This window comes from Malus sylvestris, chromosome 5, assembly GCF_916048215.2.
Source record: "Malus sylvestris chromosome 5, drMalSylv7.2, whole genome shotgun sequence".
NCBI classification, from domain to species: Eukaryota; Viridiplantae; Streptophyta; class Magnoliopsida; order Rosales; family Rosaceae; genus Malus; species Malus sylvestris.
This window is the reverse complement of record NC_062264.1, coordinates 22,780,157-22,807,157: the sequence shown is the minus strand read 5'-3', so window position 1 is coordinate 22,807,157 and position 27,001 is coordinate 22,780,157. Positions and strand designations below refer to the sequence as shown.

The 27,001-nt window shown below is 37.0% G+C and overlaps 1 protein-coding gene across 1 annotated transcript; it reads right to left on the bottom strand.

The window, feature by feature from the left end:
- Positions 1-23,124: 23,124 nt before the first annotated feature.
- On the bottom strand, positions 23,125-25,878 carry LOC126622665 (COBRA-like protein 1; the record flags this gene model as incomplete). The annotated part of the gene is made up of 5 exons (XM_050291415.1): positions 23,125-23,392; positions 23,868-24,125; positions 24,240-24,402; positions 24,873-25,329; positions 25,783-25,878. Coding segments are annotated over 5 exons (1,242 nt in total), but the record flags the coding sequence as incomplete, so codon positions are not given.
- Between the last annotated feature and the right edge of the window lie 1,123 nt (positions 25,879-27,001).

Below are 27,001 nucleotides of genomic sequence, written 5' to 3'. Positions count from 1 at the left end.
GTTCCATTTAAAAATCCAAGGGACCTTGTATTTTTCCATGAACAATGAAAGAAGAGTGATTCTGTCGTCGAAATGGCTTCTGTCAAAATGCTTCTGGAAACCAGATGAAATAAATTGCATGAGATCTTCTGGTAGTAAACTAGCTGTTGGGCCGTGTGCTGACCACCAATTTGGAAATCAAGCTAGGAAGTTTAACCTAAAACTTTTATCAAATGTAACGAACCAAGAGTGACTAAAGTCAGGTGTTTGGTGAAGAAATATGTTAGTCCATGCTTAAATGTAGTCAAAATAACTATACTTGTTGTTTGGGATGATATCATTTTTGGTATGAAGTTGTTTGGTATGATAAAGGGGGATTCCCCATTCTTGTTCGATAAGAAATCTTCCAATATGGAGGGAATGGTAAAGGATTTTGTTTTGATGGGTAGTGTTGTAGATGGGTTTGATAGCAATGCTTTCGGTCTCATGGAGAATTACCTGGTAATACTGAAGGGTTTTGAAAGATTCAGTTGGTACATGATGGAAATTTAGGGGTAAAATTGATTTGGCTATTTTATTACTATAGTTAGGGATGCAGAAAAGGTATTCCAAAGGATTTTTCTTGACATAGAGGGATGTCTTAGCAAAGCTAGGTGGTATTTGGGTTGAAGGTGATGACATTGATGAATATGGGTCATAAGGACTGGCTAAGGCCGTTTGGTAGTTTGGTCTGAATTGACCAACAATTGATCCTAAGGGAGTGAATCTGTTGATAATGGCTAAGGCCGATGAGGAATCGGGAATATATTCCTGTTTTACTAGTGGTGGAGGTGGAAGAGAGACTGAAAGCCTTCTTGGACTACTGTTGTTTCATGACATTCTTCCTCTGCAGAAATTCTCTTGTTAAAAAAAACTGGAATGCAGTTATGGCTGCCCTTAATGTATTCAATTTCAAAATCAAAAATACTTAATACGGCTTGCCATCGTGCAAAAATCTGTTTGGATGCAATGTTTTGAACATCTTTTTGTAAAACATGTTTTGTAGATTTGCAATCGACTCTGACCAAAAACTTTTGATTTAATAAATCATCTTGAAATTTACTAATGCATAATACGATAGATAATATCTCTTTTTTAATAGTACTATAATTAGTTTGTGCAGGATTCCAAACTCTTGAATGGAAACGAACAATTTGTTCAGGAGCATCGGAAGAAATATTTTGCTTGAGGATACCTCCATAACCAACGTTAGATGCATCAGTTTCAACTATCTTAAAAGAGTTCGGAGTTGGAATGCCAAGACAGGGCAATGTCTTAACATGAGTTTTAATCTGTTTGACAATGGAAGTATGAATGGTAGACCATGTTGGAGGATTGTCTTTAAGACGATCAAACAATGGTTTGCACTGTTGACGAAGATGAGGATAAAATTCTGAAACATAATTTAATGATAAAAGGAATCTTTGAAGTTGGGTTTTATCAGTAATCTAATCTGAGAATTTATCAGCAAATTGAATGACTCGATCTATGGGTTGAATCGTAGATTGGTGGATATTGTATCCTAAAAATCTAACATTAGTCTGAAACAGATTGATCTTAGAAGCAGAAACAACTAATCCATTAGATTTAATAATTCTAGCAAACAACTGTAAATGTTTCCAACGTTCGTCTATTAACTTTGAATAAATAAGAACATCATCAATATAAACAATCGAAAAATGACTATATTGATTAAAAATCTCATTCATAATATTTTGAAATTCACTTGGTGCATTTTTTAGGCCGAAAGGCATTACATTCCATTCATAATGTCTGAAAGGAGTTACAAAATCTGTTTTGTATTTGTTAGATTCATGTATTTGAATTTGCCAAAAACCTGATTTCATATCAAACTTTGAAAAAAAATAACTGCTTGAGAAAGTCTCTTTATCAAATCTCTTTTATTGGGGATTGGATACCTAATCCATTCCAAAACTTCATTCAAAGGTTTATAGTTAATAATTAATATGGGAGTTCCTCGTTCTAATTCTGCGTTCTTCTGGACATAAAATGTAAGGCATGACCATGGTGACTTACTTTTCCTAATAATTCCTTTATTAAGAAGTTCTTGGATTTCTATTTTGCAGAATTCCATGACTTCTTGACTCATTTGGATTGGTCTAGCCTTAGTAGGTATCTTAGACTCATTAAATTCTTTTATGTAAAGAAGTTTAACAATATGTTGTTTTCGGTGCCAAAAAGCATTGGGAATTACAGAACATACATCATTAATAAGTTTCTTTTGAAAATTATTAATAGTTTCTAATAAAGATTTATTTGTTAGCTGTTCTTCAATTCGTTTATGGTTAATTTCTTCTTTTAAGAAATTAATGTGTTGTGACTTATTAGTGATAATACTAATAGTTTTTGAAATATTGTTTTTCTGCAAATGTCTTAGTTTTTTGAGGTCTGTTTCCAGGCAGAACTCAAACGTGACTTTTTGTCCTAAGACTCTGGTATTAATCTGATTATGATGAACCTTAAAAGGATATATGAGTGCCAAAAAAGGGAGACCTAATATAACTGGATGAGAAATATTTTTTATTAAAACAAATGGAGTTTTAAAACAAATATTGTTTTGACAAACATGTGCTTTATGTATTTCATATTTTAATTGCATTGGCGATTGGTTTGCAGCACTAAGTATTCCAGTTGACTTATGGAAATACTTAGTAGGTATTAACCCTTCTTGAATACAATTCAAGTCTGCACCTGAATCTATTAAAGAAATTGTTTCTAAGTGAAAATCTTCAATAATTATCTTAATTTTAGAATAACATTTTTGGATTCTTATCTTGTCTAAAAGACTTAAAACTAGATTCTATGTGGATTGAGAACCTGACTCAGAGCTGGAGGAAGAACTGGCAAGTTCTTCTTCATGAGAGTTTACTAATAATTGTGTTGAAACTCAACTGAGCAGTGTTCTGACTTCTAAGTTTTCAGATTTTAGAAGTTTAATTTCTTCTTTAATTTTATTTACTTCAAATTGAAGATCTTTAATTGTGATTTCTTTCTTAAACTTATAGAACCTTTCCAAGGTTGTGCTAAGAGAGATTTTTGGGGTTGATTGGGTTCGGCTAGTGCCTAGTTCTTCTGAAGAAACTAATTTCTTAAGTTTCTGGAGGTAAAAGGTTTTTAGTCCTGGGTCATCGACCTTGCTAATTAATTCGATGAGAAGATTCTCTTGTTCTTCTTGCTTATTAAGGACTGAGATTTTGTTGTTACAACAAGCATCGATACATCCGACCTTAATGTCTAGAGATGAGCTATTGCTCGACGAGTTGTTATCAGAAGAGGATAATTCTAAATCACCTTCTGACTGACTATGGTCTATGTCTTTTAATTCCAAAACTTGAATTAATTGAAGTTTTTCTTCATCAGAGATCTTTAATTGATTAATAGTTTTCTTAACACGACATTTATTGGCATAATGACCAAATTTGCCACACTTGTAGCATTTACCCTTTTGGGTTTGGTCTTTGAATTGCTTAGAAGATTTCTTCTTCCATTTAGAATTTCTTGGTTTTTCATAAAATTTATTTGCTTCAAAATTTTTGTTCTTATATTTGTTGTATTTAGGATGTCTTCTACTGAAGTGTTTGGTTGGATACTTGTTGTAGGTATCTGTCTTTTTCTTTTATTTGAGGGAGCAATAGGAGGTAATCCATATTGTTCACATAATGTCCCTAATTCATATTTGGCAATGGATTTATCTTTATTAACTTGTTTTGAAATTTTCATATCGATACACATTTTTAATCCTTCATTCTGAATAATATTAATTATGTTTCCATAAGTAAGGGTATGATATGGTATGATACCTTTTTCGTTTACTAAAATATTTCTGATTTTGTGTGCAAAAAGATTTGGTAATCCATTTATAAATTTTTCTTTCCAAAATGGTTGATTACTATCTTCTCGGAGCATGACTCTAGACATGAAAACATCTTTATACCATCTGAAGTCACTTAAGGTTGGACATCTTAAGCTACTTAGTTGGTCGTGAATTCTAGAGGTGACATTACTAGGTGTTCCTATGAAATGTTCTATGATTGTGAAAAGTAATGTGTTAACTGCATCAGGGACACCTTGTCCAATGTGTTCATCAAAGATGGCTATTCCTTCTTCATCTCTTTTAACAGCATTTTTTAATTTCATTTCTGGATTCTTCAGTGAGATGTTTCTCCTACCAGGAATGAAGCATTACGGTGAATCCAGTGACTAAAAGGTCGACAACTGTTGTTTGGCTAAGATTATGATTGGTAATATAACTATTAGCAACCATAGAGATATGTTAGAGTTTATTGAGAAGCTCTTGTTCTGACAAACCATCTATATTCCATCCATAGAGTTGATCAAATGAGACTGAGAATTGATTTTGGATATTTCTTTCTGCAAATTGAATATCTGGAGGAGTTGGTGAGGGATACCAGTTTTTAGCAAGGTTCTAAAAAACGCTAGGCGCTAGTCGGGCGGTCAGCTAGCGCCTAGCGCCTAGGCGGCTACGCGGGGTCTAGGCGGGCGCCTAGGCGGCCGAGGCGGATTTAAGTAAATTTCTTGTATATCTTGTAAATAAATGCATATTGACACTTATAAAAAATTATACTTGTATGAAATTCATGGATAAGATACTAAAAAAATGATAAAATGCAAAAAGAGTATCCAACAAGTCCAAAATTTAAAAACACATTAAGCTTAATGCCATATAACCATAGTGAGGAGTATTGTAAGATGACACATGTACAACAAGCTCACAATTTAAAACCACATATTTAACGGATTTAAGTAAATTTATTATATATCGTATAAATAAGTATTTGTTCATATCTAAAATATACATAATTTCATTTAGAATCATAAGATAATCAATTTTAAACATTAAATAATATGTTCCTTTTTTAAGCGAGAGCTTTAGCATTTTAAGTACATAATCAAAATACATATGGTATGGTCTTAAAAAATAATAAAACATTACAACAAAAAAATAAAAAAAGAATGGAAAGTAATAACGGGATTAAAGTGGAAAAAGAAAAGGCTATAAAAAGTAGTAAAAAAATGGTGAGGACCATTCAAAGAAAACGTGCAGGCTGCAATAGATGTTTTTCCTAGATAAAAGATGGTGGGACCATCTTAATTGAATCATGCAAACTGAATAATGATCCATGTTTACAACCAGACAAAAACAGAAACAATATTAAAAACAAAATAAATATGTTATAATCGTAATAAACAAATTAGCCTTATGCAGAAACCAAGATAAAAAACAAATAAACAAGTTAAAAAGCACAGGAAACAAGGAGAAAAAATAGATAAACTAATTAACTAGCATATGAACCAAGGAGAAATAAAATAAATTAAAGCATCATCTTCATCTTCCTCGTGCTGAGTTGCACGGCGCCTCTGCAACAAATTTTTCCAGATTCCAGCGTGCTCTACGTACGCCCGCCTAGCCTCTGCCCAACACCGCCCAGACCGTCATAACTCCGCCTAGTCCCGCCTAATCCCGCCCAAGCGTCCGCCTAATATATTTCCGATTTTGTGCCCGATTAGAAGCTAATCGCGACGGCAACCGAACGTCCAGCGCCTAGGCGGCGCCTAGGCGGCCGCCCAGACCGACTTTTAGAACACAGGTTTTTAGTGAGGGATGTTGGATTAACTCGTTTGTTATTAATCCTTTTGAGTTCAAGGTTTTGAAAAGCTTTCTCAACTTTTCAAATGGAATCTGAACTACTTTCAGACTCAGACAATGTAGGAGATATTTCTGATTGGGATTGTTCAGGATGATTTTTGGTCTGGACTATTTTTTCCTTTTTTAACTCTAATAACATTTGATCTATTTTATGATTTGTTGAAGTTGATTTCAAGGCTATTGCCTTTGAAGAGGATTATGGGAAGTTAATTAGGGATTTTTCCCTAATTAATGACTTTGGCTGAGAAAGTTTATCAATTTTAGTTTCAATTTTATCTAATTGTTTACCAATAGTGTGAAGACTTTGATTGGTAAAATTGTTTTGTTCAATGACAGGTTTGACTCCTAAATCTTCCTTGGGGATTTTGAAAGGAGTTGCAAGAATTTGGGTAGTACCCTTTGTAATTAGGATTGTTTCTTAGGGAGGATGGTTGGAGGAGACAATAGTTTAGTCTTCTTTAAGCCAATTTTCTTTGGTTATTACCTCGAGTTTTTTATCAGACTCGTAGTACTTCTCAACATAATCGAAGAAAAATACTTCAAATGTATGGGTTTCCATAAATTCATTCCATTTTTTATAAATTATCGATTTTTCTTCTTGTCTATATTTATTTCGAAAAATATTCTTCCGTGGAATATTCTCTTTAGCTTCAATATCAGCATTGAGCCGTTTGCGATTCTTTTTAAATGGTTTGTTTAAAACTAGAAATTGATGATGAATATGTCATGCGTCAAAGTCAAATTCTGTAGGAGAAGTATGTCCTCCTTAATCTTGGGTTTGAGGTTGGTAAACTGGATGTGTAACCTGTGAAGTTGTTTCTACTGATTTTAATTTAATATTAATCAAATCATTGATTAATTTTTGTTGAGTGACAAAAGAACTAGTGTCTATTGATTTTAATTTCCTAGATGAATTGATGAACTCTTGATCTTGACCTATCCTATCGGTTGGCATGGATCCAGAAAAAGAATTTCTGTTAGGAACAAATGATTTTTGTGAGTGGACTGACTCACAGGATCTTCTGGCCGGTCGATCAAAATTGATTTTGACAGTCCCGTCAAAGTATTATTCTATGTTGTCTAAATTAACTAGACTGTTTTGGATGACTACTGGCTGACTTTCATTAATCAAACACCAGTCTGAATGTAGACTAATATTTGACCACCTAATAGTTCTAGGAACTTTAATGTTTGCATTTTCTTGATTAGTTTGAATTAAAAATGTATGATCTCTCGGACTTTTGGTTAAAGCCTGAAAGTTCATATTTGTGCCAGTGACTTTGTAATAGACTCGATAAATTAAGGCCAAGGGCTGTGTTCCTTCAAGGACTTGATATCCTGAAGTTTTGATGTTTAATGTGAGTGCTTTCAGCATGTGGGGGTCTGAAAGACTTATGGTAAGATCTAGAAAGCAATCAAAATGGATAGCTCCATTGTATAAACTTGACTCAATCATACCAAGTATGCTATCACTAAAGTTAGTGAATCTAGCATCTCGGAGACATAACAGAATAGAGGTGTTAAGACCTCTACGTGTTAATGGTTTTACGGCTATTTGAACTAAGCCAATGTGAATGTAGTTATGACCATCTTTCCTATGGGATTTTATTTGTTCTGGGGAAAACAATTGACAAGTCTCATGTTCTTTACTAAGAGCATAAGCCTTTTCAACTGTCTTGACATGATGTTCACTTCTGAATGAGGCTACTGACCATTTCTTTTTGTAAATATTTTTACTTGAAACCTTGGGGATATTCCAATCTCCAAAGTCTACACTTTCATCAGTTTGAAAATCAAGCTTTTGTTCCTCATTAACAATATTTGGTATAGCGCTTAAACTGGACCTAGAGCTAGTGCTGGCCATTGAATTAGATCTAAATAATCTACTCATAAAGTTCACAAATCAAACAACCAAAATACAGAAAACTTATATTGATTCACCTTCCTCGTGCGCTAGCTAAACCCTTTCCCCACTCATGCGATCCGCTCATGCCTCTCCTGGGTCTTATTGTTTGGAACACGCCTTACTGTTTGGTTGGTTGGGGAGTTGAAAAAATGACTATGAGGACCGACAGATAAGATAAACTGTAAATTGAAAGCTTGAATATGAAGCTGACTTGTAGATTATAAAGACGCTAATGCAATCACCACTCGCTTGGCTCTGATACCAAGTGGATGCAGAAGGCTTATAAGCAATTATCTAATGATGGAATGTTTGATGAGGACAGTAAGAATGAGGACAATAATGATCATACTGATAAGATGAGTATGGAATTGGATAATTATCATCAAAACCATAGCAAATTTGAAACCAATTATGATAAACAAATAAGGAAAATTCGGTATTTACCTTGAATATGAGATAATCTATGAACTAACTGTGAGTAAGAATTTTGTGCCATTCAAAATCAGTACTTATGAAAATATTATTCATAATGAATTTAATGAATTAAAATTAATGATGCAAGTATAGATATATATATATATATATTATCTTCTGGGATTATTTTACCATTGTGGTGTATTTTAAACATGCAGTTAGCATCCATACATGAATTATAATGTTGACATCTTCCTTGCGTGTGGAGTAGTACTCTTACGTGCATGCATGTGTGTATATTTCAGTATGAAGGTGCAGTAAAAGAAGATGGAAGAGGACCAAGCATATGGGATACCTACACCCACAAATATCCAGGTCTGTGATTTAATCGATTGGTAATATGAAAACTTTAGCTACTTCATTTCAAAGAAGTACAAATAGCACCTCATTCTTTTCTTCGTGAGGACAACTATACCTAAACTCCAACCTCTTTACTAACCATGCACTTTGTTGGGAGACGAATAGTACGTGGTCATGTGATATATGTACAATATATGTATATACTGCATCAATGTGCACGCATATAACACTAGTAAGCATAATTGCTTAGGCTACGAAGGGAAAACTATCGCGCAAAGGTAAATACAGTTGCGGGAAACCTTGGGAGGCGAACACAATGTCGTGCAAAGCTCGTGACTTCAAACATTGCACAACGGAGGAAAGTGCTTCGTCGCTCGAAATGAATGTTGCGTGATGGAATTGGTGGTCGTTGCACAAAACGAAGAGCGACAAAGCAATGTTCATTGCGTGTGATACTCCGCATGACGAAACCGGAGTTCAACCCCCAAACCCTTGCGTGACGGACATAGAGGCCGTTGCAGTAAGATTTTAAAATAATTTTTTTAAATAAATTTTATTTATTTATTATTTAGTTTTTTCTTTTAAATGTTGATAATATTGTTTTATGTATAAATTAATTTAATGAAATTAAAAACAGAAAATGTAAAGAAGAATATGGAATTTAAAAATTATTGAAAATGTACATACATGGGAAAAAATATTTTTAAATTTGAAAACAATTTAAAAAAAAAAAGTAAATTTGGTAGTCTTCCATGTCACAATTGCCTGTTGGTGTTGTTGATGTTGTGTTGGGCGGCTGGGAGGTTGTAGCTACTGCGGCGAGGGGCTGAGAGGTCGTAGCTGCTACGGCTAAGGGTTGGGAGGTCGTTCTTGGTAATGGTTTAACGTCCAGGAACCAAATACCAGAGATTTGAAGGGTGAGACGAATTTGGTTCATCAAACTACTTTGGGTTGCAAGCTGGGCGTCAATCTGCGCCTTTAGAGCAAGTCCACCCCTAAGGACTTTGTGCCAGCACCCAGCGCATTTATCCACTAAAGTGAATAGTAATAGACTGGAGTGAACAGTAATAGGCCAATGCATCTCCACCCCTAAAAAAATGCGCTAGCACGCAGCGCATTTATTTGGTATTTTTTTTTTTAAGTTTATTTCGGATAAGATTTTTAACCAATTTCGGATAAAATTTCAAATAAACTTAAAAAAAATACATACTAAAATAAAATTACATATTCATCAAATAAACTTAAAAAAAACACACTAAAATAAAATTACATAAACTCATCAAATAAATTAAGGATCAGCTTTTTGGTATTTTTTTTCACACAAAAAGTATATGAAAGCTTTGGTAGAAGGTGTAGAAAATATTGAAATGTGGTGTAAGGTGGAAGATGAGGGTTAGGTATTTATAGAAAAAAAAATAACTTTTTTAAAATTTTACTGTATTTAAAAAAAATTCTGTATTGTTTTATATTTTTAATTAATTTAAATGTAGTTAATTAATCTGGACCGTTGGATTTAAAAAATATTCAAATCCAAGAGCCCAAGATCGGCCACGTGGCCAATGTTAGCAAATGGCCCAGCGACTAGCTTGGGCTGGGTGCCAGTCTGTTTTGTGGGCTAGAGTGAATGGACAGGGTCCCAGCCTGTTTTTTGTGCTGGGTGCTGGCCTAATCCACCACTGGTGGACTTGCTCTTAGATCCACCACTTTAGATGTCAGCGATTCGACCTCTTATGTTCTCTGCTTGAAGGATAAGGTAGACGGGTCCGAATGCGGGCTTTCCCAAGCCCCCGGTGAACATTCCCATGCTTACAATCGAGGGTTTGATCGAGTGTGTCTGTCATGATTTGAAAACCGGCATCCTCAAAGGGAAACACCTCATCGATCGGGGTTTCTGAGGGAAGCTGGGAAGCCACCTCCTCTAGAACCGTCTGCCCCCTCTCCACCATACTGGTTTCGATTGGCATTGACGTTCGTGAGCTCATAATGATGCTGCAAAACTCAACAAAAAAAATAGTAGTTAAAATTTATAATATTTGTATACTTTAATAAAAATTTAGTATTTGAGGTTGAAAATACTTACTGATAACTCATGAAGAACGGCTTCCTTGACTTCATGTGGGACAACTTTCCATGACTCTTACAAGAAGGGGCAATGATTCCTGATAATTGAGCCAATGTCGCTGGCTAACGCATAATGTTGCTCCTTTGTTGCAGCCGCACGATTTCGAGGATCCCACATAATGGTGATCTTATTGGTCGTGGTGCGAGTGGTATGTGACGTCTTCAGAAGTCTGCATGGTCCCCTAGTTTTTTTTTTTTTTTTGAACTACCAAATAAACAAAGTAAACATTAGACAAATTCTATTTTCTACCAAAAATTCAGCAGAAACTCCCCTAATACTATAACATTTCCTAAAACATGCAGACAATATAACAACAAAAACAACACATCCACCCAACAATTCAAGCAGTTTATACCAATTGGGGACGTTAAAAAAAAATTTACAACTTGTTGATATGACTTCACACTGCGAGTCTGCAACAAGTTTTGACTTCCAAGGCCAGGTGTGCCAACTTAAATCGGCTACAATAGTGGTTCTACTAATATAAAGAGTATATGTTTGTGGGATTACACGAAGTCACAACAATTAGCGCAAAGCACTCAAAGCGAAGTTCTCAGTAAGTTCATTCTAATTAATGGGAATGTGACAGCTTTGAAGATTCAAGCATGCCTAAAAACTAATGTCAATGTTGCTTTGACCATCATGAAACCAGAAGCAACCTTATCAATCATGCCATTTACATAACGAAATGTCCAACACAACACACCTTAACAATTGGGTCGGATATGACTGGACCAAAAGAAGGACCTAAGAGGATATAGTAAGTTTCTCAAAAGTTTACTCCTACCTCCCCATCAATCCAATGTTCCAACCAAAACCCTCTTCCCCAATTGCCCTGTACCCAAAACCCTTCAAGGGTTTTACAGAATTATACATTTTCAACTTAGTCCTCCAAGTTTCCAGAGTATGACATGCCTTTCGATTTTCACAACAACCAAAAAAACTTTCAAAATTTCGATTATACTATGACAAAGATGCATTACCTGTTTAGGACCCCTCTCCATGGGCAAAGGAAGCCTCACCAGACTACTCAGCCTCCTTAGAACTCCGGGGTTGTTGATGAGTCTATCGGGCGCTTAGTACAGAATGCGTCACCGAAGAAGTCGATGACGCAGGAGCTGTAGACACCGTTGGACCGATAGGCATGGCCGGAGGTACACCTGTTTTGCCCATATCAAGTGGGGAGGTGGCAGCATTACTTGCTGGAGTAGGTGTCTGACTGACCTTACTAGCTGTCTGGCGGTTTGAAATTAAGTTCAACATCTACAAAAATAATAAATAAAAAAGTTACATTCCACTACTTTGACCTATTAATAGCCAGGAAGCTAGAGAGAACAGATTATGGCTAAGAAAAGTAGCAGACATCATGAATAGGAAGTCGTAATGATTAGCATTAACTAATTAATCTGGTTTGGATATACTAAAAAAATATCCTAACCTTGAAGCAAAATGCTCTCTCTCTCTCTCTCTCTCTCTCTCTCTCTCTCTCTCTCTCTCTCTCTCTCTCTCTCTCTCTCTCTCTCTCTCTCTCTCTCTCTCTCTCTCTCTCTCTCTCTCTCTCTCTCTCTCTCTCTCTCTCTCTCTCTCTCTCTCTCTCTCAGGGAAAAGGGACCTCACATGCTTTTCTCGAGCAGGTACCTTGAGACTTGCGACTTGCACCAAGGGTAGATGGGCAACCGTAGGAATTACCAAAATGCATTAGCACAAGTTATCATAAAGAAAAAGTAACACCCTGAGATAAAAGAACTAAAAAGTCTAAACATGATATGAGGTTATATTAGATTATATGGCCTTCATAAAATTCTAACAAGACTATATTTTTGCAATGCTACTCACAGTGTACCAAATTTCCTTTGAAATTAAAAGATGGAAGTCATTTTGGTGAAATTCTTAATGCAGTGCCACATAACATGAAAAATATAAAAAACATAAAGATGATCAAGTTTTAGCAACTCCAACTAATTCCTAACAAAACCCATCCCATACAAACAAGAAACAAAAACAAAAACATCCTAAAAAATCACATTCAAATCCAAAGGACAACAAAAATTTAAAATTTTTCCAAGAACCCAACTGTCAAAAAATCACCAAAAAACTATATTTGAACCCAAATGTGCTCTCGCTCTGTACACAAGTCGAATCCCCATCCCCCGTAGTTTAGATGGATATCCTATTGTTTGTTAAAAGAAGAAAATAAGAAGCCATTGTTTTATACCAGTTCCTTGCCAAGTTCAATGGCAACATCCTGATAGTTGCTTTTCTTCCCTTGGCTGCTCTCACAAAACACACAAATCCTCCTAAACTTGGATTGCTGCTTCATTTCACTCTCAATCTCCATTCTTTCTCTCTCAAACCACTCATCTTTTTGAAATAAAAAGATGGAAGTCAGTTTGGTAGGAAATAATATATTTGTTGATTGTTAAAGTGTTGAACAGATTAGTGTACTATTTGTTGTATACTTGCCATGAAACTAGCTCCAGATTTCTTTAGTATTTCCTATTTTATTATTTAATTTGTAAATAGTGACTTGAGCAGTTTCCAATGAACTGCTTTTCGGCCTTAACTTTTGAACTTGCGTCTCTAATCTCTATCAAAGTAGTAGAACAAGTGTTGCTTTAAGAGGTTTTGTGATAAGTTTTAGTTGTGATGTAAATTTCAGTGCCTAAACTTTGCAACTTCCAAAGTAAGACTTCCACCCCCAAAATTTGAATTTTATTAGGAATGCTGTTAACAAATGAATTAAATAAATTCAAATATTGGAAAGATGAATGAACAGTTTTATGTAAAAAGATGATATAAGGATGCGAAAGAAGCTATACTAACTGAACAAATTGCATTTGTGATAAATTCATACCAATCAACATGGGGGTGTAAAAAAGGAGATCCTATCAACTTGTAATAAGCTCATGAGCTTAGTCTTACTTCATCGTTGACAAAATTAGGTCCTCAACATAAGTAGTATGCATGTAGAAAATCTAGAAAGTAACAAAACAATACCAATCTATCTGAACTGGAAATCAAGCAAAGAACCAAAGTAAACCAAAATATATCCAAGCAGATAACTACCATACTAGAACTATAGAAAATATATCCTAAGTAAACAAAACCATATCCATCCAGAGAACCAAAGTAAACATGGGTGCGCTGGACAGACACTGCTTCCATTTATTTAGACAATTAGAAGATGGTCTAAGATATGCAAACAGAAACAACAACATGAAATATAAAGAAAATGTCTTTAAGCAGTAAAAACACTTTGCAGTATAAGCAATTGAAAAACTAAAAAAGAACGTGTTTGCGTATGTGTGTGTGAAGGTGACCAGATATTAGAAGAAACTATAAGCAATCGAAAACCACCACCCAATATTCTCAATTCGAAAACCGTAACCCAATATTCTCAATTCGAAAACCCTAACCCCAGATTCCCAATTCGAACCCTAAAGCAGCAACGCAGGATTCCCAATTTGAACCCTAAATCCCTAAATGTTCTAATTAAAACAATTCAATAGAAAAAAAATGAAAAAATGGACTAATAAATAATTGAATTAAGGGAGAATGAATTCAAGGATACTGGGTACTAAACTAGTCTTGTTGTGGCGGCGATGAGATGGTGTGGCGTCGAAGTGTGGTGGCTGAGAGAGGGAGAATGACAGAAAGACAGAGAAACAAAGAAAGGGTGAGAAAGGGAGAGAGGGAGAGACTGAGATAGTGAGTGATGAGAGAAGAGTAATGAGAGCTAGAGAGAATTGAGAGAGAGAGAGAGAGAGAGAGAGGGGGAGGAGAGTAAGTTCGGACAGAATTGAGAGATAGAGGTAGTTTAAGCTTTGCATGCAGAGAATGAGAGAGAGACAGAGATAAGTTAAGGCGCCGAACTCCAGATGCACTCAATTTTGGCAAAACATTTTGGCAAAAAAAATCAAATTTTTACATGTTTGTGCGACGACATTGTTCTAATTTTCGTCGCGCAACCAGTTTTTAATTAAAAAAACAAGAATTTTAAAATATTTGTGCAACAAACATTTCCAAAATGTCGTCACGCATATTTGTACCTTTAATTAATATTTTTGGTTAAATAAATAAATAATTTTTTTTTTGTTAAAGGAAACTTTTGTTTGTATAAAAAATAAATATCATTCAATAAACATCATTACATTTACATCACAAGTTTTCATTAATCCTGGTCTAATCTCAATAAATATCATCACTATTGTCAGAATCAAACTCTCATTCCTCCTTATTTGTAGGCACATCAACATCGTCGTTCACGTGCTCGGGTGCATTGTATCGCGGTAAATCCCTGAGCTCAATCATAATAGAGTCGATCAGTATTTTGATTTCTGGACCTCCGGCTACATGATACGGTTCTTGTACAATAGTCATATATCGCAGTGTTTCTACACCATGTGACAACCCGTCCCTAATTTTATGATTTTATTAATTCTAAATGAGTGAATTGATGAAAATGCCCTTAGAGGTGAGGTTGTTGACGTCCGTTGATCAGTGTATTGTGAGATGTGTGAAACATTCTTTTAGCGTATCCTCGTAGCGCTCGTCATTACGAACGCGTAAGAGTAAACGGAATAGAATTTGGAGCTACGATAGAGATTTTTCGGACTTACGAATGTAAAAGGCGATTTGGTAATTTCATATTGTGAAGATATTTTGTGTATTGTTTTTTGAGCTAGTGTGGCCCACACCCCATTTCTCTCTCTCTTCCGTGTCTCCCACCTTCTCGGGTTACTTCCCATTTGTCACTCACTCTCTCTACCATTACACACACGCTATCTCTTTCTCTTTCAGCTCATTCTCATCCAGTTCTTTCTGAAAATGCAGAGGCCACCACACAACCCTAGCCAGAACGGCGAGCACCACCAAACTGAGACCAATCACAAACCACTGCCTACTGCCATTATTTGCCTCTCCCTCTCTTCTTTCTTTCTCTACTGCAGACTCCCTCTTTCACTCTACACCCCTTATTCCCCCAACAGTCTCTCAAACTCTCTCTACAAACTATGCACAGTGCACCAAGCCACCATTTCTAGCCACATACGATGATGGCTACTCTGACGAGTCCTCAGGCCACACCCTAGACCATTTGCCTCAGTTCCTCGCGTTCCTTATTGCACAGACGCAGGTATGGTGGGACCATGGCCATTTTTCACGACTATTTTCCACCGTGCACAACCAAGGTAATTTTGGGACCCCCCAACCTCAAGCTCTACCTGTTTTGAATCCCAAGTGATGTAATGCAAGAAACCCATGGAGGAACCTCTTCAGATTTTCTGGAAAACTTAAATTCGTGACCACTTGACCACTTTAAGGCCATTTTTTCAGCTAACACCTACCTTTACTCAACCCCACTTTGGTAAGGTTTTGTTCCCTACACTTCTAACTTCAAAATGGCTTTTGAATCATTGATTTTGATGAAGAATCGAGCTCAATAAGAGCTCTAGAAGTCAGACCAGCTGCAAAACGCAGGCCTTCGCGAAGAAGCCACCGTGAGTGGCGCGTGCGGCACGTGGCTGCTGGTGCAACCACCTTGTGGTGGCGCATAGAGGAACCCGAGGTCCCTCATTAGGTTTCTTAACATGCCGAATCTAAATCCGCAGTTCGTTTTCCGAAATTTGACCATTTTAAAATAGTTCCTTTATTAGTCATACTTTGTACAAAAAAACACGTTTATACCTTAGTATATTATATATTTACGTTAATGGTTTCGTTTCTAGGTGAAAAGCATCACAATGATCTTCGAAACCTGTGAGACGGGTTCGACCCTACGACATAATCTTTGAGTAGGTCTTTTCTTTTATATAGTATATACATATTTGTTAGTTTCCATCTATACATTTGAAAAAGAATTTCCTACATATGCCTAGATTAGACTAATGTTTACAAGAATTAGCGAAATGCAGGATTTTACAAAATTATTCTGCGGGATGCATAGGTATGCGTGGGATGCCTTAATTATATTTGTAGCCATGAATAATATGTGCTGACTAGAATTATCAAATCACTATGGCATGACTATATTTATGTTATTTGCTTATCGTTTGCTGCACCAGTGTTTGTGCTCGCCCGGGCTAGGGCCAGTCTTTCACGTGTATGTGCACATCGTACCGTACGCTCACTTTGGATCCATTGTAGGTGCCAGTCCTGTCCTAGATTGCTATAGACAATTCGGACTTGTATATGCTGCGCATAGCGCCAATCTTCACGTGATTGTAGTACTATAGCGCATATCATTGTTACACCCAGTCTTGTTCATGTCAGAATATCCTTGCATGAACTCGTGGTTCAACATGTGTCGATGAGCACTCGATATGATATGTTTGCTTATGCGAGATTGTGTGATTACGGGCGTCATGTGTTTATTTACGAAATATTGTGCCGTATTGAATTCTTGAGATATTGTAGGCTACAGTAAGTATTTTCTTTACTATACGTAGTATGTATATTTTGGAAACTATACTTGTTTTACGACGAGGGGTTATAATGTTTTCAAAAAGGTTTTTATAAAAATTTATTTTTAGGCCCACTTACTCTTGTTTTTCGCCCCTCCAAGTTTTAGTAGCTAAGATTTCGTATCGACGAGGATTCTTGGCAATTCTGGGTATTGCAGATTACCTTCGATGGTATAATTCTCATTCTACTTTACTGTACTTTACTTATGCTCTGACATCATGTGTGAAATGGATTCATTCTCGCTCACAAACGCACTATTATATTTAGGCACTTTTAGGTTTAAACTTATTCACATTTTTCACATATCTACACCTTATGGCTTCATCACCCTCCTGGTGTCGACCAGCACAGCTTGATTCGAAGTCCAAGTAGACATTCTGGGTCAGGGTGTGTAAGTTTGCTATCAAAGCATAAGTTGGGCAGTATTGCGTTCATCACATGCGTGATGTAAGCATTCATGATTCTTGAACCTAAGTGTCAAATTTTGCCACTTCGTCGAATATGAAAAATGTGTTAGTTTTTCCCTATGTTTTGGGCATCTTAGATGACTTATCAACGCTCTAGAAGAACATTTCGGCCACCACCTCTAGACTTTATAGAAAAAACCTTGTTGATGCACAAAACCGGAAGGTCTTGGAACAACGTAAATCCGATCATGAATCATGCAAACGCCCAAGAACACAAAGATGTGTCGTGGTTCACACTAATGTTTGGGCTACATCCACACTGATGTTGATTGTATTTCTCTGTGTGAATGTATGGATTACAAGCGTGATGGGGAGTCCCCCAGAGTTTGAGAGAGTTTGAGAAAGTTCTCTATTTGGGAGCTTTATGGCTTCTGTATGTGAGGATCTCAGATCTGAGGATTGTGAGGGTGAGGAGGCCTTTTTATAGACTAAGGGCTCCTCCCCTTTTACATAAATCATAGGCTCAATGTCTGGAAGCCCAAGTAACGAGGCCCAATATAATATGGTACCAACAGTAGTCCCCCAGGTTTTCAGTCAAGAGAGTCTTTTAGCTGGAGACTTCAAATCTAATCTATGTGCGGGCCGAAGTGGCCAGATGTCTTGAACCAGTACTCAATTCAAGGCAATGCTCAACATAAAGCAATACTCGGCTAGATGTATCACACGTTACGAAACTTCTCGGCTGGAGGCGATGCTCGTTGCGAGGCTGCTCAACTAGAGGCTATACTTACGGGGAGGCGTTTACTCGGCTGGAGGCAATGCTCGTTGCAAGGCGGCTCGGCTAGAAGCTATGCTCGCTGCGAGGCAGCTCAGCTTATGGTATTCCTCATTGCAAGTATCTACTTTAGGTTGACATGCACTCAGTATGAGTTGATTCTCGACATGACTCGGGTCCGCTTGTCGGGTTCGCATATTAGGTCTATGTGTCAGATCCGTGGATCGAGTCCGCAAGTTAGGTCTTTGAGTCGGGGCTGTACGTAGGGTCATCGAGTTGGGGCTATCTATAGGGTCATCGAGTTGGGTCCAGGCACATAGGTGTCCCAATAAGCGAATGTCCAAGCAAGTGGGTGTCTGGTCAGACAAGAGATCACCATGAGCACGTGGCTCATCAGTCTATAGTTGCTCAATAATTCCTGACAATAAATGACAGTATAAGTACGACCGTATAATGAATAAATCAAATTGACAAAGTTTGTCAAGGCAAAATATTGTACTATATGCCTTCTATAAATAAATAATTTATTCAGTCATGTGGTAAATCACATGTTGTATAAGTGACATAGTTTAAAGGCAATCATAATATTCTAGGCCATGAATAAATATTGCACATGTACTTGGGTTAAATATATGTCACTAGGCAACATGTTAACAAATATCATAATATAATAACAATAAAATATTAAATAAATGATGAAAACATAATGATGTTTGCTGAAAAGGAAAAGTAAAGCTTTCTTTATTTTTTCCTTTTGTCAAATGGCAAACGGAATAATGATAGAATTAATAATAGGATTATTATAAGAAAACTTATCATTTTAGACAATGGAGTGGGCATCTTCCTTGGTGGTCGACAAAAGCCATTTTGCCTGATAATAAAGTTCTTATCTCTATTTTTGACGAAATTATGGTCTATTCCCTTTATTCCTGGCTTTTGCAGTGTCACCCATGTGCTCTCGCAGAGGAAAACTCATGGCTCACAATGTTCTGTATAGTTGAGGGTGCTGTAATTCTCCAACAAAACCATCTCTCCATGGAAGTCCACAATCTCCTTGCGAATCTTAATAATCTCGTTGCTGTAAAGCTCTCTCGATCACTCTCAAATATTTTTTTCCAATAACTGCTTGCACCTGAGTTTGCTCAGCTCTGGACTAATTTCCTCAACTCTTGAGCAACCACAAGATCTACATAATGAGTAAATCCTGGATAGAATCTTAAGACCATCAGCTATGACCTGTTTCTGCATAGGAGTATACTCTTACCGAACAGTCGAAGTCGCCCAAATAAGGCAAAAAGAATTTGAAAAGTCTGCAGCATGGAGAGCTGCATGTGCACAGCAACAGCAGCAGACGGCTGCAATGCAAGCAGCCAACTCTTTGCTTTATTCGCCGGTGTTCGTAAATCAAATTTATCAGGCTGCAAACGAATCTGCTCTTCAACACAGGAATTGATAAATTTGGCTATGGGAAAGACCAACGTACTTGCCTGCTCCTTTGAAATCGAACCAAATGAGCATGCCTCCAGGATGTAGAGGTATCCGAGAGAGTGCTTGGCAGGGTCAAGCTGGTCAAGAACGGGAAGTAACCGAGTCGACTCGATGTAGAGCGACTCATGTGCTTGCTTCAGAAGGGTGTGAAGGTGCGGCATACCAACATACGGCTAAGATAGAGGGTTGGGGCGCTATACGAAGATCTGAACCGGAAGTGGCTAACTCGTACCCGTCCTACCACAGCTGCTACAAAATGTACGACCCGAGCCGGCACAGCTCCGACACCCGACATCACCATCAGACCAGCGTAAACAGAAGCAGATGACCCAACCCGTTCCGTTGCACCTGGGACAGCGCGGGAAGGGGTAGGTCATAGGCTTCTGGTCGATGACCGATTTGACGAAGATCGCGCTTGCCAAGACGCCGAGACCGGTGGCGAACTGAGTCAGCATGATCGGACCTCCCATTTGTTTGGTGATGCGTCGGATAACGAGGAGGGAGAGAGCAGAGAAAGAGGAAAAGAAGCGAAATGTGTCGAGAGAGAGAGGAACAAAGATTTTTATTAACTTATGGGGGTTTTTGGTTTCTGCAGATTCATGGTGGAGTGTGGTAAGATCTCACGGTGGTGAGATGAAAAAATGAAAGAGAAACGACATAGCTTTTCATGTCGTTTCCCACAAACGGCGCCAAATGTTGATGCATAAAACCGGAAGGTCTTGGAACAACGTAAATCCGACCGTGAATCATGCAAACGCCCAAGAACACAAAGATGTATCCTGGTTCACCCCAATGTTTGGGCTACGTCCACACTGATGTTGATTGTATTTCTGTGTATGAATGTATGGATCATAAGTGTGAGGGGGAGTCCCCCAGAGAAAGAGAGAGTTTGAGAGAGTTCTCTGTTTGTGAGCTTTATGGCTTCTGTATGTGAGGATCTCAGATCTGAAGATTGTGAGGGTGAGGAGGCCCTTTTATAGACTAAGGGCTCCTCCCTTTTTACATAAATCATGGGCTCAATGTCTAGAAACCCAAGTAACGAGGCCCAATATAATATGGTACCAACAAACCTTATTGCCAAGGAAAATCTTGATTCAGAGATGAGTTTGTGGCCCTGATATAGGGCTATTATGTCGATAATTGTGTACCATCAAAGACTTTACTCATCAATTCCATTACTATTATCTTGTCATCTTATCCAACTCTTTTGAGTTAGGAAACCAATAATAGTTTTGATTCTTTGGCAGTATCTATTAGTATACCATCTATCAGAATTCCTAAGAAGGTCCGCCTAAGTTCCTTCCAAATTGGAGATCTTGTCTTGGCATTATGAAGGCCTATCATCACAACTCACAAAACAAAAAGAAAGTTCACATCAAAGTGGGATGGACCTTACGTAATACAAGAGGTCTACACCAACGACACCTACCTAATCATGGCAGAAGACGGCTTAAAGATCGGCCCCATCAATGGCAGATTCTTGAAGCGCTACTACCCTTAAACCAAACACTCAATGCCCATTGCCTGCATGAGCCTAAACTGCACACGACACAGTGCTCCTCCCTACATGAGCCTAAACTGCACACGGCAACAATGCTCCTTATTCGCACGATCTTAAAAGGCGACACTCAACAATCCTTGTTTGCATGGGTTTAGAAGGTGACACTCAACAGTCCTTGTTCGCATGAGTTTAAAAGGCAACACTCAATGATCATCGTCTTCATGAGCCTAAACTACACACTGCACAACGCTCCTTGTTCGTACAAGCTTAAAAGGTGACACTTTATGTTCCTTGTTCGAACAAGCTTAAAAGGCGACACTCAATGCAACAAACTTAATTTCATTGAACGATCAAGAGCTAAAAGAATGTTGCATGAATCTTGAGGCACATTTGAATCATGGAAATTCCATTGATGTAGGTGAAGCTGTCTTATATTATGAATTACAGATATTGCAAACGATGTTACCTGAAGAATCATTTCAATATAATAAGCCTTGGACATCCATGGAAATAGCAAAGTTTGTAAGAGAAATTGACATGTTTCCAAATGTGTTGACTGCTTATCTTGTACTGTTGATTGTCGCATATGCAAAAAGGAGTTTTTCAGAATTGAAATCTTACTTGTGGACCACTATGACTCAAGATAGGCTAAATAGATTAGTAATCTTATGCATTGAAAATGATGAGGTTGAAGACTTGAAGTATGATCATACAATCGATGATTTTGCTTCAAAAAAATGTTAGAAGACGATTTCTTAAAGGTTGTAATTTCAAAGAGTTTTGTTTGGATTGGTTATATATGATTTTGCTTTTAATCATCGGGGGTTAGGTACTATGTCCTCCCCCCCCCCCCCCCAAAATATGGGCGTGAGAGCCTAGCCCCACAGTTTTAACTGGGTTTCAGCCCTCTAATTATTTTTTTTTAATATATGTATTTTTTTTAAGGAAATTTTTTAATATATGTTTGTCTATTGAAAAAAGGCACTTTTTTTAGCCTTCATTCTGGGCACCAAAAAAATAAGGACGGGCGGCGTCAAGTATATATGTATTACCAAATGAAAATTTTAAATAAATAAATAAATATATATATAAAAATGGAGTTTTAACAAAACACTCCCGGTACTGTTCACTTTTAATGAAAAACCACATTTTTACCTTTAACTGGCGCTATTCACTATACCTTTAAAAAAGGCTTTTCGTTAAAAGAAAAGTTTTTTTGGACTTTTCGTTAGTTTTCTTTAAAAAAAACTCCATGTTTCGTGATGGAATTTATACTATACTTTACTACCTTAGAATACTGATTGTTGAAAAATCATTGTCATACTTTTTTGTCCAATTTTCTTAGTATTATTTTAATACTGACTACAAATTATAGGATCATATAGTTTTCATATTATTTTGTAATATGAGAAAGCATTCCTAATCGATGTCTCAATTCTTAAAAATGTTTTGAAATTGTGAATTTTTTGACATATGCTCTTTAATTTTTTGTGTGAGATCCTTTCATTTGTCATATATTTTTGGAAATTTACACTTTTGGAGCTTGGTGGTAAAGTTTATCGAGTGAAAGGCTAATTGACCACGTATTTTTGATAACGATAGGAAAAGGCTAGAGACGGTCAAAGAGGATGCATGCATGAGTATATTAACCAAGCTGAGATAGACAGTAATTAATTATCATTATTGGAGAAAAATAAAGAACAACATATGAATTGAATATACATCAACAAATTATGATCAGAAAAAGTATGATCAACATTATGAATTGGCAATAGTGTTAAACTGTACCAATCAGCAAACACTTTGAGAGATAAATTATAATTCAGGTAAATGTAAAAATCCTGTGTAAACATGTACTTTAGAAGTAAAGAATTTCTAGTCAAGATAACATCAAGAGCACAATTCTTGTGGGAAAAAAAGGTTCAATATTTTATTCATCAACCCCATGTAAAAATTAGGGTTTGGGAGATGAAAAATATCAAAAGAAGGAAGAGGAAATGTGATGGTTTGGGTTTGGAGCTGCCATTTGGCAACATTGGGTAAGTGTCTGGTAAGGGCATCTCACAGATTTCTCCGTTGAAATATAGTCTTCTTGGGAAACCCCATCCATTTTTTAATGTGAAGGAGTTTGAGTCCTTTTCCAGAAGCATCTCTGTTGAGACTGAACCCACTCCATCCTCAGTTGTTGCAATCAGCTCTTCATTGACGTAGGGTATGCCCCAGTACAGGGCAGCTGCATCTGCAAGAGTCCTCAATGAGAAACTAGAATTTTCTTGAATAAAGCGGTTATAGAATAAACGGTAATGTTCTATTGTCAAATTTATGTTGCCAGACAGAACGTAACTTCAATTATCACAAGTTGCCTATTGAGTACTGATAGAGGGTTTTGACTACCTAGTAAGTCTTGGCCAAATTATCCGATTCTCTCACAAGGTTGCAAGGTCTATGTGAACCTCACAATATCATGGTTCCACTTCAGGTGACCATAATCGTCAATACGACATATTTATATAGTTGTCAGGCTGTTTGGCAGCATGACTGTGAATTTAGATTATTGATCAGGTTGATTCTATTTGACATGTGATCCAGATTCACAATGTTATGTTATAGACATATTCTTTCTACTGAAATTAATCTATAAAACCAACTTGATATTCAACATTTCTTAGTTTTACTTTCATGGTTATTGAAGCAAAAATATCAAATAGAGTAAGTACCTCTAAACCTAGTAGGAAGAATTGTACTGTTGAAACTGTATGTTCTTGCTTCCTTACTGAGACCAGGGTGCTGGACCAGTACATTCCAATTTGAGAAGTTTTTCATATAGTTGTAATTAGTAATTGTAAGTTTAACTCTCCAGTGAGTCAAGTAGTTAGTCTTAACATGCCAGTGAACACGAATCGGGCACATATGATCAGTGCATTTCACTGTGTCAAGACCATCGCCATCATATTCTACTGACGTTCCTAAAGGGTAGGCTTGCCTGTTATCATAAAGAGGAAAGAGATACAGAAACGAAGGATTAGTGGAATTCAAATTAACTTGAAAATTCGGATCTCTCAGTGTTATGATGCAGTAAAAATAATTAACAGTGCACCTAATGCATGTATCCATCTTTTTGTCTGTTACTGGTCTGCATCCACAGCTACATTTGGGGCATGATGTGATCTCAGAATTATAAAATGAAGAGAGTGAAACACAACAGACTGGAGAATCACTAGCTAAAAAACTGGAATAAGTGCATGTTGCTTTCCAAGTTCCTGCAAACAAGTAGTTGATGATGCTTTAACCTCAAATTAAGTTAATCAGAAGTAGCACAGTTAAATCACGCCGTCAGACTATGAATCATATTCATGCATGACTCTACACAATCAACCATTATGATTCACAACCTGTACGTCAAGAGAAAATCTCAACTATTCACAACCTCGCTAAAAATTATAGCTTTGTTCCATCCCCTCTGCATGCCGAGGATCTACTTTTGTTCTACTTTTTGTTCTAATTTTTGCAATGAAATGCAATACTGTCGTTTTGATAAAAAAATAGACTTATGCATGTTAGATTTGCTTACATTAACGGACTCTGAATATGAAGCACGCGTACGTTCTAACAAAATTGAGCTAATCCAGTTTTCCAGTTTTTGATATATGCATTTTATGTTATCCATCAGTGTGAAAAGAGAACATTTTAATTAATATACGTGCATGTCATGGCTAATTAAAGTGCTTACTGAAAACTGGACGTTGGCGTCTACCCCCAAAATCCGTAGAAACTGTTGGGTCAACATTCAAAAGAGGCCCACAGGTGTAACCAAGACCTGGTGCCTTCAAAGTAAGATTGAGAGGTGGACTTCCATTAAAAGGGTATCCTCCCAAATTTCCGACTTTAATTCCAAACGAAGATAATGACTTGGAAGGGTTGATAGCCAAAGCATCAAGTACACCACCCCGGCAGCAGTCCTCCGATTTGTTGTCCAACAAGGCATCTGGCGTGAGGTCAACTATTTCGGGATTTTTCTTGCAGGAGTGTGGTATATCAGTCTGGTACGCAGAGCAATTTCCTTGATCGTTAGCAAACGCACCAGTTATTGACCAAATCACCTCATTCTGTTGCCAAACCCATCCAAGCTGCCAACCAGGTTTGTCCACATGACGATACTGGTAGAAATTTTGGATGGTTACTTTTGCCTGCAATAAAAGTTTCTGTTAGTCTATTGCATAAAGGTCGTATCCAGTGCACAAGGCTCCCGCTTTACGTAGGGTCTGGGAGAGGTGAATGTCGGCTAGCCTTACCCCCATTTATGGAGAGGCTGCTCCCAAGTCTCGAACCCGAGACCTACCGTTCATGGGCGAAGGCACTTTCCATCGCACCAAGTGCGACCTCTTGTTAGTCTATTGCATATTGTATATAATTAAGTTCAAGACTTGAAAAGCATCAAATACATACGCAAATGTACGGTAATAGTATTAAGGGTTTCTTTAGTGTTTCTAGGTCATACAAGTGTTTTTCTGGAGAAGTACTTGCCAAGTGCTTCAATAAGAAACACTTTCAAATGTTTTCTCTTTCAGGAAGGACATGAATTTTTAATCAAAGTTTCAACATGTTTCTAGGTCATACAAGTGTTTTTATGGCATACTAACCAAATAGCCATCATCTGCCCAATCATATGTGTCGAAGGTAACCGTAAAGTTTCCATTTGGATCCAAGGGGTCATAGCAATCTGCAAACGAAACAAAGCATCATCTCATTTAGAAAGATCATTCTCACCCAAAAACGGAATCAAGAAGCAGCACATAGACTTATGATCAATATAATGGCTCGTATTCATGCCTGATAAACTGCACATAGCAATTAACAACATGGACACTAGGGCAGAAGGCCACAAGCAAGAATGGATGAGAGACATTTTTTGTTTGGGAATGAGAAACAAAAGTTAGAGATGGATAGAAGGTTGTTATAGTGCAATGAAGAAAAATCTGTTCCCCGATGTTTTACATTATAAACAAGCTGAAAGGAAAGTTCTGCATAAATCTAGATGAAAACCCAAATTCCTATTTCATTCAAGATTTTCGGTTGCTCGAATCAAACAAGAAACATCGGAAATATCAACTGGATATGAGCAGACAAATCCAAATGAGCTGGTTCCTTGGAGATGAAGACGGAAGATAACATTAAACCCAAAAAAGACACAAGATACCATGCAGTACCCATTCATCCTTAGCTACTTGACATATTTGGAAGCACCCTCTTGTCTCATTCAAATTCCCATTCAACTGGAGTTATTAAAAAGGAGGACTGCATAAACTTAAGCGTCAACCTCCATGGGATTACAAAAACAAGTAAACTCAAACTGTTGCTGTTAATCATGTAATTCACTGAAGAATAATGGTGGCATTTTGATGGATATATCCATGTATTTGGATTCAAAAGCATTCATTTATTGAATATCGGAACGCTCTTCTCATTCTCTTTGCGTACCATTTTTCTTAAACAAATCATTTATTTCACAAGAATATTTCATATTGTTGGATGTATGTCAACAATCTGTGATAATTTATATATGCTAATAAATAATAAATGCAATAGGAATTAACAGAATATAAACTAGAATACGAATTATAAAAACAAACAACTTGAAGATCGAGGCTTGCGTACCGCAATGTCCTTGAAACAGAAATTTCGTCCCTACTCTGTGCTTGTAGTTCTACGGACGTCTGCTTCACCAGAAAATTTAACTTCTGGCAAATTTAGTGTGGTTCTCTCAGTAAGAAGGTTTAGGAATGTAGAAGATGAAGTTGATTATTTTCTGTCTACTAAATGCCATGCAGATGGATGTATATATAGCAGATGGATGCCTGT